At 40.7% G+C, this 15,029-nt stretch overlaps 1 gene segment (V, D, J or C); it reads left to right on the top strand.

Moving 5' to 3' along the window:
• The first annotated feature begins 6,011 nt into the window (after positions 1 to 6,011).
• LOC114040647 lies at positions 6,012 to 7,031 on the top strand. The segment is given in 2 exon segments: positions 6,012 to 6,155; positions 6,634 to 7,031. Coding segments are annotated over 2 exon segments (468 nt in total).
• The last annotated feature ends 7,998 nt before the right edge of the window (positions 7,032 to 15,029 follow it).

The following is a 15,029-nucleotide window of genomic DNA, read 5'->3' as shown; positions in this document are numbered from 1 at the left end:
CTAGCGCAAAAATAGGCACACTTTACACATATACATTAAGGGAGCATTGGGTTTGGAGTTAGGAAGACCTGAGTTCAAACCTGGCCTCAGACACTTATTAGCTCTGTGGTGCTGGGCAAGTCAACTTAACCCTGCTTGCCTTAGTTTTCTCATTTGTAAAATGAGCTGGAGAAGGAAATGGCAAACCACTCCAGTATCTCTGCCAAGAAACCCCAAATAGGGACGTGAAGAATCAGACACGACTAAAACTACTCAACAACAGCAACAAAGTGGTCAGCAATTCTCTCTCCATGAACTGCTTTCCCCACCCCCAACCCCCGAAAGCTGGGAATAGGTAGGAGAGAGGTGATGGACTGAACCAGGGAGAGAGTTGGGCAGTCTGGGTAGGAAAGTCACAGAGGCTCTGCATTTGGGGGGGCACAAGTATGTAATACACTGATTAAAATATATGTATATACATGTATGTGTGTGTGTGTGTATATATATATAATAACACATGCAATTTTCTATTGTTATGTGGACTATGAGTGACTTCATCACAGGAAACTCATGGTATGGTGGCTTATTCCACCTGTCACAGATTACAACTGGATGATTTTGTAGTTAAGTCCAGGGAAATGCCCAGTTGAGCCTCAGAGAAGTTAAATGATTTGCTCAAGGTTACATAGCTACTAAGCATGAAGGTTATGATTGGATATTATCTTCCTGTCCCTCACCCAGAGCTCTTATGTATTAGACTCTTCTCTTTGCAAAGCACATTGAAAGAACAAATCTCAAAACACACCAAGGGAAGGGAAAATAAAGTTTCCTGTAAGGAGTAAATTCTGTCCTTGTGTCACTTCTAAAGGAAGAGAGGTAGTAAACTTATATGGACTATAGGCTGATAGATTCAGGGCTGAAAGGGACCTTAGAGACCATTTAATCCAACTTCTTCATTTTACAGATGAGGAAGCTGAGGCCCAGAGGAGCTGTGGTGATCATAAGGATAATAGGATTTGAACTCAGACTGTGGACTCCGTAGCCAATGTTCTTTTCACTGTAAAAATGCCAAGGACTTCATGAAGTGGGAAAATGACAGTTTGCCCCTCACTTTTGAGTGTTCTTTGGTCCCTATCGTTATTGACACAATGTCGTCCATTGAGGCCAAGTTCTGGTTCTTGGGATGTTCTCCATGTTCTCTTCGGTGGCCACGGAGTTATGGGGAGGAAGGACATCAATCCCTAAAAGGAAATCACTGCATTTCTTAATCTGAGGTCTTCAGGAGTTTCTCCATTGCATTTCTCTAAATGAAGAAAATGAATGAGAGTAGGGAGTTGCCCCTAATTGTCTCTACTGTTAAGACCTGGGGAGGGAGCAGGATAACTGTGGGTCTACAACTGTCAGTCTGACCAGCAAACCCTCCGTGGGAGAGTTCATCTGCATGTTAAGTTTGGGTCTGATTTTCAGGGCAAACATTCCTCCGCATCCTACAGAGCAGTTGCCCATAGAGTGGACCTGTAGACCATGACTGGAATTAGGGATGAGAAAGATTCATAAGGCTTTCCATCCTCACACTCCAGTCAGAATTTCTCACTTCTGATACTTACTCGTTGCGTAACCACGGGAAAGCCACTCTCTTGCTCTGCCTCAGTTTCCTCCTGTATAAATTGAGGGGGTTGGAGTAGATGACCGCTGAGGTTTCTTCCAGCTCTAAATCTAGGGTGCTGTGATCTTTCTAGATTTCAGAGACAGGGAAGATGCTTTATTTTTGTTTTTTAATGAGGAATGCATTTTTATGAGGGGTACAATTCTCACCAGAGGCAGTCCTGAACACTCCTGCAGTTATGCTTGTCTTATAGGACGCCAACAAGGTGAGTCTTTTCCTTTAAAACCCTATAGAGCAGGCTGTATGATCTCCCTGAGACTCAATGAGTAGCCCTATCCTAACTTGGGACACATAGAACTGCTCATGTTTTAAGCCTTGGAGATAATCCATCTCTACAACTCTAAACCCAGACCTTTCTCTTTTCCAAGCCAGCCTACTTAGCATGTTTCTCCAACTTCTAAGGTCATTGTTAAGTGATTTTTTTTCATCATCATCTTTCTCCCAAATGATTCCCATTCTTAAGCCTTCTCCAACAAAACCTTCTTCCCTTACATGATACTTTAATTGATAGTTTATTTTCCCCTATTAAGGGTTTCCCCATCCAGAAACATCTGTCCACCACTCCATCCACTCAGATCATCTCCCCACTCCTTCCCTTCAGTGCCCAAGCATCACAAACGTGGTTTGTTCACTTGTAGTTTTGACCTAAGCCATGCCTCCTCCTCTTTTTTGATGTAACAATTTCGTTTTTGGAGGGAGGATTTTGTTGTCCCAACCACAGAAGGGAAAGCTGGCCCAGGTAGAAAAGGAGCTTCTATGCTGAATATCAGTGGGGTCTGGCCTGGGGGTGACCACTGTTATTCTAGCCTGAATGAGATACAGAGACCTAGTCTCAAAAAAAAGTCAACTTCACAAGTACAAGATGGATGAGGCATCTCTAGAGTAGCATTAATGAAAAAATGATACAGCTATAGCTGTACATCAGATATAAGGCACAGGCATACTCAGCCAGTCTCACAGCAGGGAGCGGAGCTCTTTGTTGTTGTTCAGTCATTCAATTAGGTCCAACTCTTCACGACCCCACGGACCACAGCATAGCAGGCCCTTCTATCCTTCCCTGTCTCCTGAAGTCTCTCCAATATCACGTTTGTGGCTTCTATGATACTATCTATCCATCTCATTCTCTGCCATCTCCTCGTTTCACCTTCAATCTTTCCCAACATCAAGGCCTTTTCTAGTGAGTCCCATCTTCTTATTATGTGGTCAAAGCATTTAAGGTTTAGCTTCAGTATTTGACCTTTCAGTGAATAGCCTGAATTAATTTAAGTATTGACTAATTTGATCTTCTTGCTGTCCAAGGTACTCTCAAAAGTCTTCTCCAGTACCACAATTCGAAAGTATTGATTCTGTGGTGCTCAGCTCTCCTTGTAGTCCAACTCTCACAGCCATACGTTGCTACTGGAAAAAGCATAGCTTTGACCATATGGACCTTTGTTGTCAAGGTGATGTCTCTGCTTTTTAGTATGCCGTCCAGATTTGCAACAGCTTTCCTTCCAAGGAACAAATCTTTCTGCTTTGACTGGGGATCATTTGCATATACATACCCAAGGGACAGGCCCCAATCACTCTGAGTAATAAATGTCTCTCTGTCCTTGTCTTTGTGCTCAGAGTTCTATGGCTGCATTTTCCAGGGTCTCAATGCTTGCTGAAAGCTAGCTCCTGTCTTCTAGTTCTCTGGGCTCAGGGAATAAATACCCCCTTCTCCCCCCAGGTGAAAAAGGACTTCCATGACTAAAGAAGTGTGGGAACCCTATATCTAATGGGAATGAGATTTCAGCAACAGCCACACCACCTGAAGGGAAGGGGACTGCCATTTTATTCATGGCATTTAGATGGTCTTCTTCCCTTAAAGCTCTTTTTTCTCATTCTTTCTCCACCAAGAATTCTGGGCAGCCTTTGTGCTGACCTCATGCTAAGTCTTCCTGTCTGAGAGAGTCACCGTCAACTGCAGGTTCATGGTGGCATCAGCAAGTGGTCAACCTGGTGTCAGTAGGCACCAGGACACTCAGCTCCTTACCCAAGAGGTTTCTAAACCACATCCTGCCATTCTACCAAGGTCAATGGCATCAGGACTGGGACAGACTTCACTTTCACTATCACCAGTTGTGAAGGCCCAGGATACTGCAGATTGTTACTGTCAGATATATAATCATGTTCCCCCTTCCCTCACCCAGGGCTCTGGTTTCTTCCACAAACCTCTCCAGGGTCCTCAGCCCTTCAGCTCAGTGGAGCAGCAGCAGCATCCTGCCCAGGCACAAAGCAGCAGGGTCTAATTAAGCCCTGCATGGGAGTGGGGTGTCCAGGGAGGTCACTTATGCCTGTAGGGTGGGAAGTGGGAAATAGGATGAAACAATAGAATATTTAGCCCTCAGAAGTCATAAACCTATGGACCCTAAGCAGCCAAGTGGACACTGAAGAGGTGGCAGGTTTTTGTCAGAAGCAGGTCTGTAAGTAAGGTGGGGCTATGGGGGTTCTTCTTCAGGGTAGGAAATTTAGAGACTTCTGATAGCACTTCTTTCCTTGCCTGGTCTCATCCTCAGGATCAAAAGAGGTACCATTTATAAAGTATTTCACATAGAGCCTGACATATAGTAGGCACTTAATAAACGCTTATTTCCTCCCCTTCCCCTTCAGTGACTACAGTGGCAGTAGTGGTCTTGTTCTGGGATGCAATGCCTCTCTCTTCTGTAGATTAACAATAGATGAGGGTACCGTCCTCCCTTGCTTCCTGTGATCTCCCCCCTCTCCTGCATCTTTCCCCAGAAATCCTTGTCCTTCAATAGCATACCAAATTCCTGGTGTCCTGGGCTATTGCAAATGACCTTCTCTATCCCCTTTCCAATTGTTTGAGGCTCTGAAGTTGTAACTGAAGGGCCTGGTCAGAACTGTGGCAGCTTCTAACCCATAGGGATACAGATCTGAGCACAAACTTCCTCTGTGGCTTTTTTTGGTTTCACCCCACATGCCAGCTGCTTCCTGAAGGGTCAAACTGCAGTATCAAATAATCATGCCCTCCCCTGGGTAAGGGCTGTATCATCCTATGTCTCTCCTAATGGATTAGGTGGTGCAGTGGATAGAGCACTGGGCTTGGAATCAGGAAGACTCATCTTCATGAGCTCAGATATGGACTCAGACACTAGCTGTTTGACCCTGGGCAAGTCACATAACTGTGTTGGCCTCAGTTTCTCATCTGTAAAATGAGCTGGAGAAGGAAATGGCAAACCACTCCAGTATCTCTACCAAGAAAACCCTAAATGGGGTCATGCAGAGTCAGACACTACAGAACAACAAAAAAACAACAGTCTTCTTCAGGCCCTGTTCCTGGGCTGTTTCCAGTTCTAACTTCATGGCCAAAGGAAACTCCGTTTCTCCTTTTTCTTCCTTCTTCCCTTCCCAGTTGGACTTTTTCCATCCCCAAATCTGCTCTCAGTGTTCCATGCTCATCATCTACTCAGAGAAATGCTGAGTAGCATCCATTTATGTAGGTAGTATGAGCTATCCCAGAATATCCATAAGGTTATTGGTATTTACCAACATAAAAGCACCAGCCTCTTTGCTCAGATTCCTCTAACCCTTGGAACCAGATCCTGGATCTAGAATGAATGGGAATCTCCTACCCTGACAGTGTTTCTACCCTTCCTAAAGATCAGTGCCTCTATTCAGATGTTTTTTCTGCTCAATCAAAGGTACTAATGCCACTACTTGGTTTTCTCTAGGATTGTTTCAGTGGTTCTGAGGACCTTGGGCAACGTTGTCATCAAGTCTCCTTCTCCTTCCATCCCTTTCCTGACTGTGTGTCAAAGTATCTGGTCCAGATCATGGGAAACACTTTCAGGCACATTTTGATGCTCCCAAGTGGTGGAGATAAAGGACCAGGACACAATCTGTTGATCTCCCACAAGGCTTTATTGGTCTCTTAAGAGACCCCATCCCCTTATTTTCAGAGTTATGCAGTCATTCAGGGACCTCCTGGCCTCTCATCCCTGGACCTGGGGCTGACTTTATTCTCCCCTTCCAGAATGTGAAATGCTGGGATTATCACTATGAGTGGAAAATCAATTTCCCTTTCCCCAAAATGATGAGCACCACTGACTTCCAGACACTGTAGGGACAGCTGTTTACTGGCTTCACCCAGGTTTCACTGCGTAGAGGAAAGCTATGGAATCAGACGAGGTTAGACTCTCAGTTTTACCATTTACTATTTGTGTGACCTTTCATTCTAGGTCTCGGCGTCCTCATTAGTAAAATGAGAGAGCTGGATCAGGTGAACTCAAAGGGTCCTATGATCTTATGCTTTTGGGGGCAGGTTCTGGGTTGGAACATGCAAACTGAGCCCATCTAGCTCTCATGCCTACTTAAAAACCTTTCAAATTATTGGCTCCAGGTTAGGGGCAATAAGACAGTTCATTGCCATCGCTCTGCTGGAAGATCTGGGATAGAATGCTCTCTGGAAACTTTGAAGGGAGCTCCTTGGCTCAGCTTCTCTGGCTCCTGGTGTTTTCCAGTCAAGGTATAAACCTTCCTATACAAACCTGAGAAACAAAAATTGTTAACAGCTACTTAACAGATGGGAAACTGATGCACAGATGTCTAGTCTTCACGACTGGGACTGGAGTCTGGATTTGGACAGAGATGATCTTTATCTCTTGACTGTCATATACGGTATCATTCAGGGCTTTCTCTTCTATATTTATAAGATGTTCACCATCAATAATGTCATTGATGTCTTGATTAATTAGCTCCCCACAGTGGAGCTGTCCTATTGTCTCACATTTGGCACAGTGTCCTGGTAACTTGGACATAGTGAGGGTCCCAGACCTTGACTCTGCATTTCTCGATCCTGAAGCATTTCTTATATGGACAGACCATCTGTAAGTTACTTTATGTTAAGGGTAAAAATATAATAATTAGCTCATAGATTTAAGTTTACTTTCTAACATTAAGTGAATGGAATGGTTTGTGCTATTGTAATGGAATATCTCATCCAGATTCCAGGGGACAGACTATAATGACTCAATCTCCAGAAACTATGGCGGTGTCACTAGGAGACCATGTCACTCTCCACTGCAGAACCATCTTTGGGGTGGGTACCTCCATGGCCTGGTACCAGCAGAAACCTGGACAAGCCCCCAAGCTCCTTATCTTTGGGGCTTCCGCATTGGCTGCTGGGGCCCCAGCCCGATTCCAAGGAGGTGGCTCCAGGCAGCACTTCACTTTGACCATCCGTGGATTAGAAGCTGAAGATGCTGGAGTTTATCACTGTCAGCAGTACTACATCCACCCTCCCACAGTGACACAGACCCAGACAGAAACCTCCTTGCCAAGTTCAGAGACTCTTGCTCTTATGACACGACAGCTGTTTCCTGCTATCGGTCATATCGTATAGGGAGAGGAGGCAGAATGCCCACATCTTAGACACTAGACCACTGACCCCTTTTCATCTTTATAGAAGTTAAAGGTCACATAGTCAGGTCTTCTCGAATCATTCAGGAATCAGGGAGATTTCCCTGAGTCAATCATTCAATAACTCAAAAGAATTTGATGAACACCTCTTGAGTATTGCAGTGGGCACTGAAGGGATAAAGAAATATGGGAAATGGTTTCTGATCCCGTCTAGGTTGAAACCCAAGTTGGAAGGATAACAGTGAATATCCAAGTCAGTTTATAATCAAGCTGATTAAAAGTTACATGAGCCAAAAGACTTTACTTGTTTGAATAAGAAGAAACAGACTCAGATCACTCTGAACTACATTCTACATGGCACATATAACTTCACTTGTATAGGTGTAAAAGGAGAATGGATTAAGCCATAGTGGAAGAATGTCAAGGAGATTATACCATCCAGTGGTTTCTATGTTTAAATTCTCAAACCGTGGCTTCATGAGAATGTACTTATCCTATCAGTTCTAATTGTTAAAGTTTCTCCAAGATGGCATCAGTCTCATTCTTCCCCTTCAAGTGCTAAATTATATGGTGTGTAACTAGATGAAAGATTGTATGTCAAAGACCTCAGCTGAAGAATAAGATATCAGGATTTTGATGCCAAATGGTGCTGGCATGTAAGCATAACATAAATGAAGTTTTGAGATTAAGTAAAAGGGGATGAGCACAAGGAAATTTGAAAGTTCCCTACCAGTTAAGAAAGATATATGTATGTATTTCAGAATATGGAAAGAAACAAGAATTTTTTAAGTGCCTACTGAATAAATGTTTTAAAAATATTACCTTATTTGATCCTCACAACAACCCTGGCAGGTAAGTACTATCATTATCCCATTCTACAGATACAAGAACTGAGGCAGACAACAATTAAGTGACTTGGCCAGAATCACAAATCAAGTAGGTATCTGAGGTTGGATTTGAACTTAGATCTTCCAGACACCAGGGGAAGTACTCTTAGCAGACTCTCTGACATCTGTTTGATTTTTAAAAGTTGCTCTGATGAAGGTCTCATCTTTAAGCCTGGTGTTTAATTTAAAATTGATGATAGTAAAGATTCATGCTTTAGCTTAAAAAGGGCTGAAAATTCAGTTATAAAACTGGGGCAAACTGAAGTTTGGCTAACAAAACAGGGTTAGTCACCCAGGCCTTTTTTTCTGTGGCTATTTCCCTCCCTCTGGTGGTCATATTGAGAAATGCCATTAAAATTATTGAGGGTGACAGAAGAAAGACCTGGTAAGGGAATGAACAGTTTGGCACAATAGGTACAAAAGCTTGCCTAAGCATCAAACTCCTAGAAAATGATAAGGTTTCTGTAGTGTGACAGTCAAGAGAATCTAGTGACAATCAAGAGAATATACTTTCTATATATTGGTTTCAAATAGAAGCCAATGACTCCAGGGGACAATGAGGAAGATTAAATAAAGATAAAAGTCAAAAAAAAAAAAGAGGAAAACATAAGATTTCTCATAGTAAAAAAAAACATAGACCTTTAAAACAGATCAAGGAGGAAAAAGTTTAGAATCATTGTACCCAGCTGACAGTCATCACCAAAAAAGGAACCTTCATATTGTATCTTAAGAGATCTTAAAAAGAAAACCGCCCAAATCTCTTAGAACCAGAGGGAAATAGAATGAATCTACCAATCACTTCCTGAAAGAAATCCCTAAATGAAAACTCCCAGGAACATTTTAGCCCAAATCCAGATTTTCCAAGTGAAAGGAAAAAAATATTATAAGCAGTCAGAATGAACGAATACAAGTAGCAAGAAGCCACAATCAGGATAAAACATGATTTAGCAGCCACTACCATAAAGGAGAAGAGATCTTGGAATATGATTTTACAGAAGGCAAAGGCTTATAACTATAGGCTTATAACTATCCAGAAAAACTGAGCATAATCTTAGAGGGGAAGGATAGACCTTTGATGAAGTAAGAGGACTTCCAAGCATTCCTGATGAAAAGACCATAACTGTGGGGAAACCTTGAAATGCAAGCGCAGGAATCAAGAATAACATAAAGAGGTAAATTTGAATGAACAATGATAAGGGACCAAACAAAGATAAAATGCTTACATTTTAATTTAGGGAGAGCATCCATATGCTTCCTGTGAACCCTATTATCATTAGGGATCATTGAAGGATAGTCAGAAACAGAACTCATGATCTTTCCACTCAAACCACCACTCTCACCAACTTCCCTGTTTCTTGAAGACACCATCATCCTCTAGATCCCTTAGGTTTGCAACCTTGGTATCATTCATGATTCCTCATTCTCATATTGAATTAGATGTGAAATCTTTTCATGTCCACCTCCACAGCATTTCTCCTAGGGTTTCCTCTCTACTCATGTAGCCATTACTCTACCCCAGGTCTTTTTTCTGTTGCCTGGAATATTGAAAAAAAAACCATTTTAATTGTTCTCCCTGCCTCAAGTCCATTAGAGTCTATCTTTAACAAAGCTGCCAAACTGATTTTCCTAAAGTATAGGTCTGACCAGGTCACCTCCCTACTTGATAAACCCAGTGGCTTCCTATTACCCTTAGATGAAATGTAAACCTCTCTGTTTGGCATTTAAAGGTCTCCATAACTGGTATTTTCAGTATCCTCACATATTAATCCCATTAATACACTCTATACATTGACCATACTTATTTGATCCTCACACGTGGCATCCTATCTCCCACTAGCTGTCTCTTTCGCCTCAGTGTTCTCCCCTCTTCCCCAAACCTCTGCCTCTCAGACTTCCTAGCTTCCTTCATGACTCAGCTCAAACATGACCTTCTGTAGGAGGTCTGTCCTGGTTTCCCAAGTTGCTCATGCCTTCCCCTCTGTTATCTTTGATTTACTCTATGTGTAACTTGTATGTATTTATGAAATACTTGTTATCTGCTCTTTTAGAACCTAAGCTCTTTGGGGATAGAAGTTGTTTTTCTCTTTCTCTACAATCTTAGTGCTTAGCATAGTTCCTGACACATAGTAAATACTAAATTAATGCTTGTTGATTAATTGATCAATCAACTTCCTTAGTTGCATATGCCTAGTTGTGGAATCTCTGGGTCAAATTTGGTATAGAGTGTAGTCAACAAGCATTTATTAAGTACCTACCATGTGCCAGACTTTTCTTATATAATTCCAAATTTTTTTTCTAGAATGATTTGACCAACTGCAAATGGATTTTTCCAGAGACCCCTAAACATGTATAGAAGTTGACTATTGATCCAAAATACAGAACTGGGAGCATTGTAGATTCCTAGAATTGTTCTTGGGTCCAACATGTACCTGAAAAAGAATTTTCGTTCAAAGAAATTCCATTTCCATTAAACATGAACCAAAAGGAGCTGCACTCAATCTTCAACCCAATGAATTAATGTAGATACAAAGAATTTTTAGATATGAAATATTCTTTCAATCAATAAGCATTTATTAATTTGCATTTCTCTAATCAATAGTGATTTAGAGCATTTTTTCATATGACTATAGATGGTTTAATTTCTTCATCTGAGAATTGTCTGTTCATATCCTTTGACCATTTATCAATTGGGGAATGGTTTGTATTCTTATAAATTTGACTTAAGTCTCTATATATTTTAGAAATGAGGCCCTTATCAGAGAGACTTGCAAAAACTCTTTCCCAATTTTCTACCTTCCTTCTAATCTTAGTTGGCTTTGTTTGTGCAAAAACTTTTCAATTTAATGTAATCAAAATTATCTATTTTGCTTTTCATAATGTTCTCTATCTCCTGTTTGGTCATGAATTCTTCTGTTCTCCATAGATCTGACAGGTAAACTATTCCTTGTTCTCCCAGTTTGCTTATAGTATCAGCCTTCATATCTAAATCATGAACCCATTTTGACTTTATTTTGATATATGGTATGAGATTTTGGTCTATGCCTAGTTTCTGCCATACTCTTTTCCATTTTTCCCAGCATTTTTTTTCAAAGAGTGGGTTCTTATCCCAGAAGCTGGGGTCTTTGGGTTTATCAAGTAATAGATTACTATAGTCACTGACTACTGTGTCTAGCATATTTAACTTATTCCATTGATCCACCACTCTATTTCTTAGCCAGTACCAAGCAGTTTTGATGATTGTTGCTTTATAATACAATTTAAGATCTGGAATGGCTAGGCCACCTTCCCCTGAATTTCTTTTCATTAGTTCTCTTGATATTCTGGACCTTTTGTTCTTCCAAATGAATCTTGTTATTATTTTTTCTAACTCTATAAAATAATTTTTTGGTAGTTTGATTGGTATGGCACTGAATAAGTAAAGTGGCTTAGGTACAATTGTCATTTTTATTATATTAGCTCGGCCTACCCATGAGCAACTGATGTTTTTCCAATTATTTAGATCTGACTTTATTTGTGTGAAAAGTGTTTTGTAATTGTGTTCATAGAGTTCCTGGGTTTGTTTTGGGAGGTAGACTCCTAAATATTTTATAATGTCTGCAGTAAGTTTAAATGGAATTTCTCTTTCTAACTCTTGCTGTTGGGCTTTGTTGGTAATATATAGAAATGCCAATGATTTATGTGGGTTTATTTTATAGCCTGCAACTTTGCTAAAGTTGTTTATTATTTCAAGTAGTTTTTTACTTGATTCTCTAGGATTCTCTAAGTATAACATCATGTCATCTGCAAAGAGTGATAGCTTTGTTTCTTCTTTGCCTATTCTAATACCTTCAATGTCTTTTTCTTCTCTTATTGCTAAAGCTAACGTTTCCAATACGATGTTGAATAACAGTGGTGATAATGGACATCCTTGTTTCACCCCTGATCTTCAATAAGCATTTATTATAGATCCACTCTGAGCATAGCACTATATGGGGCACTTAGGAAATAAAGCAAACATGATCTCTGTCCTTCTAGGAGTTTACCATATAATTGGGAAGTTAGGATATATACTTATGAAATAGAAAATTAACAAAGTAAAGAGGTACATTGAAGGTGTTAAAATGAGTGATCCAAATTATAGATTCTCTTGAGTTTCAAAGGAAACTTCAGGATACTTCTTTTCTTTGGAAGCCTTTGAAAACCATAAATGTGTCTCATGTGTCCAAGGTGTTTTAAATGTAATCCTGTTGCACGGGATGGATTGGATCATTTCCCCAAAGTCTCCAGATCCTACAGTAGCAGCCTAGTGATTCTGTCACTCCTCAATATCATTTCTTCCCAAACTACAGAAATCTTCAATGCCAGTGACCAATGATCTTTACATCCACAATATAGTAAGTTCTTGACCAAAATGATAAGCAACAGTTAAGATGAACAACTCAAAATTGTTATCGAATTGATTCAGTACAATTACAAATTAGTTCAATACAAAAAAACATTTCTATTAAGTGCCTACTATATTGGACTTCATTTAGTTCATCTGTTTCGCAATCAGATTCCTTTCCTTTTTATATCTGTCCTCATTCCTCCATCCCAGGGACTGGTCACTGCTTGGTTCATATTGGTCCCTAGACTCATCCATAGCTCAGTGATCTCTCCTAGGGGACTATTTACCCACAATTATCAAACTGTTCCAGCTGGAGCCTTATATCAGACATAATTCCACTGGCAGGTGTGGCCCTGGAGCTTGGTTACTGATTCTTTTTAGGTCTCTAGAGGTAACAAGAGTTTGGGGGAATCTTTCTAATGCCACTGTGCTTACCACCCATTATAGTGTTCTCCATCCAATATCGTTGCCAGTGATTAGCCGCTGATACAATTTAATGTGTTGACATCTCCTAAGTGTCACCCATAAACAATGAACATCCATTTTCTATAATAGAGGATATTTGCAGAAATGATACAGCAAGAACTAAAAGTAGTCCTAGGACTAGAATCAAGTAGTCCTAGGACTAGAACCTAGTAGTCCTAGGAGAAACTAAACAAGTTAAAAGTTGTGAGTATAAAACATTTCCACCACTGAATTCACTTCCAAGTGAGACATAGATGATGGATGAAATACAACCTTGCTTGCAGGACATGATGTCTAGGTTACCGGGACAATTAACTGCTGGACTGGATCAAGTAGGTCATTTCTTAGGGCTAGCTGATTCCTATGCTCAGATGCCAGATTTATGGTGCCTCTTTTGATATTTTGAAGCCCATAAGATTTCATCCTGGCCCTTTCTGGTACTTATCAGTGTCTTGGATAGTAAGACCTTAAAATGCTAGTTGACTGATTGACTTTCCATCTCTCATACTCAATAGGAATCTAACTATTGGGAAGAATATATACAGTAGGAAGAGAAGAAACAGTGATGCCTTGTATTCAAGGACACATGTTGGACTGGGTAATGAGAGCAGGACATTGGTGTTACTTCTCTCCTCACTCACAGATTTGCAGAAGATCTTGCCTCATTCACTACCAGGAAAGAGAGAGTTCAAGTTCTTTTAGTACACAAACATAGGGAAACTATCTCTATTCTACAGGAACTTACTTGGTGATGGTGTCAGTGTATGTGTGGGGTAATGTATATAGCATGCATGAATATAGCTTTCTTTTCTATGTTTGTTGTTGTTCAGTTGTTTTTCAGTCATTTCCAACTCTTTGTGACTCCATTTGCAGAGATACTAGAATGGTTTACCATTTCCTTCTCCAGTTCAATTTATAGATGAGGAAACTGAGGCAAACAGGTTTAAATGACTTGCCCAGGGTCACATAGCTAGTAAGTGTCTAAGGCCAAAAGTGAATTCAGGAAGATGAGTCTTCCTGACTCCGGGCCTGGCACCTTATCCACTGTACCACCTAGCTGCCCTTTCCTATGTTTAGCTGCATCATAAAATGTCCTCCTTTGATCTTCACTGAAAATGTCACCAATGTCTTCATCAGCTTCTCAGGGTTGTCCTATTGTGTCACGGTTGGTATGATTTCCTGATCATCAGGACACAAATCCTTTAGCACTGAGCTATGGGTGTCACTAAAACCAGCTAGGGGAGGTCAGATGTTGCTTGAGGTGTGTTCTAATCCAACCTTTGCTATAGAATAAAAAGGGAAATACAATGAGGACCTTCCTTCCTTGACCTGCTCTCTTTCCAGAGACATAATTCATTAGTTAATGTAGTAAAATAAAAAAATGACAACAAGCATTTTCCAAGTGCATATAGTGTATGACAACCTAACTAAATCTATTACCAACATGATTATACTCTGCTGAAATCAGAATCATATTTCAATGCCACTGGTATCTACTGGTGCAAGTGTCTCTAGGCAAATAGGAGGAAAAAAGTCATTCACCATCTCAGCTGCCCCATTCCTTGTTGGGGTCTGAAAGTCAGCTTCCTTTTGAAAGTACTGATTGGACAATTTCATATGTAAGGCATAAAATTCATGGCATTGTTGCTGGTGTAGTGAAAAGGAGGCACTTGTAGCAGCACCTTATGCTTGCTCCCAAGTCCTTGTCACTTGCAGGGCAGCTCTTCTCTCCACCTGTGCCAGATGTACTGGAGAGCTCTCACCATGGTCTTTCTCCAGGTCTCCTCATGCGGTCTCCTTAGTCATCCCTCTGGGATCCTAGCCAAGGTGTGTGAACTCTGAAGGACAAGTGTTACTCAAAGCCTCTTCTCTCACAGGTCTTTGGTCTTTTAAACTCTCTTTTTTCATGATCTCATTTATAACATATATACAGGCAGGTAGATGGTACAGTAGATAGAGCACTGTACTCAGAGTTGGGAAGACCTGAGTACAAATCCTGCTTCAGACACTTATTAATTGTCTGAAGTCAGGGGCGACTCAGAAACACCTGAGTTCAAATACTGTCTCAGAGGCTTAAAAGCTGTGTGACCCTGTGCAAGTCATTTAACCTTTTTCTGCCTCAGTTTCCTCATCTGCAAAATGAGGATGATAATAGGACTCATGTCCCAGGGTGGTTACGAGGATCAAATGAGACAACATTTGTAAAGCACTTTGCAAATCTTAAGGCACTAGATAAATTCTAGTGATCACTATCATTATCATT

This window comes from Vombatus ursinus, unplaced genomic scaffold, assembly GCF_900497805.2.
Source record: "Vombatus ursinus unplaced genomic scaffold, bare-nosed wombat genome assembly UNPS02013930.1, whole genome shotgun sequence".
In the NCBI taxonomy this organism is placed as follows: domain Eukaryota; kingdom Metazoa; phylum Chordata; class Mammalia; order Diprotodontia; family Vombatidae; genus Vombatus; species Vombatus ursinus.
This window is presented reverse-complemented; position numbering and strand designations above follow the sequence as displayed.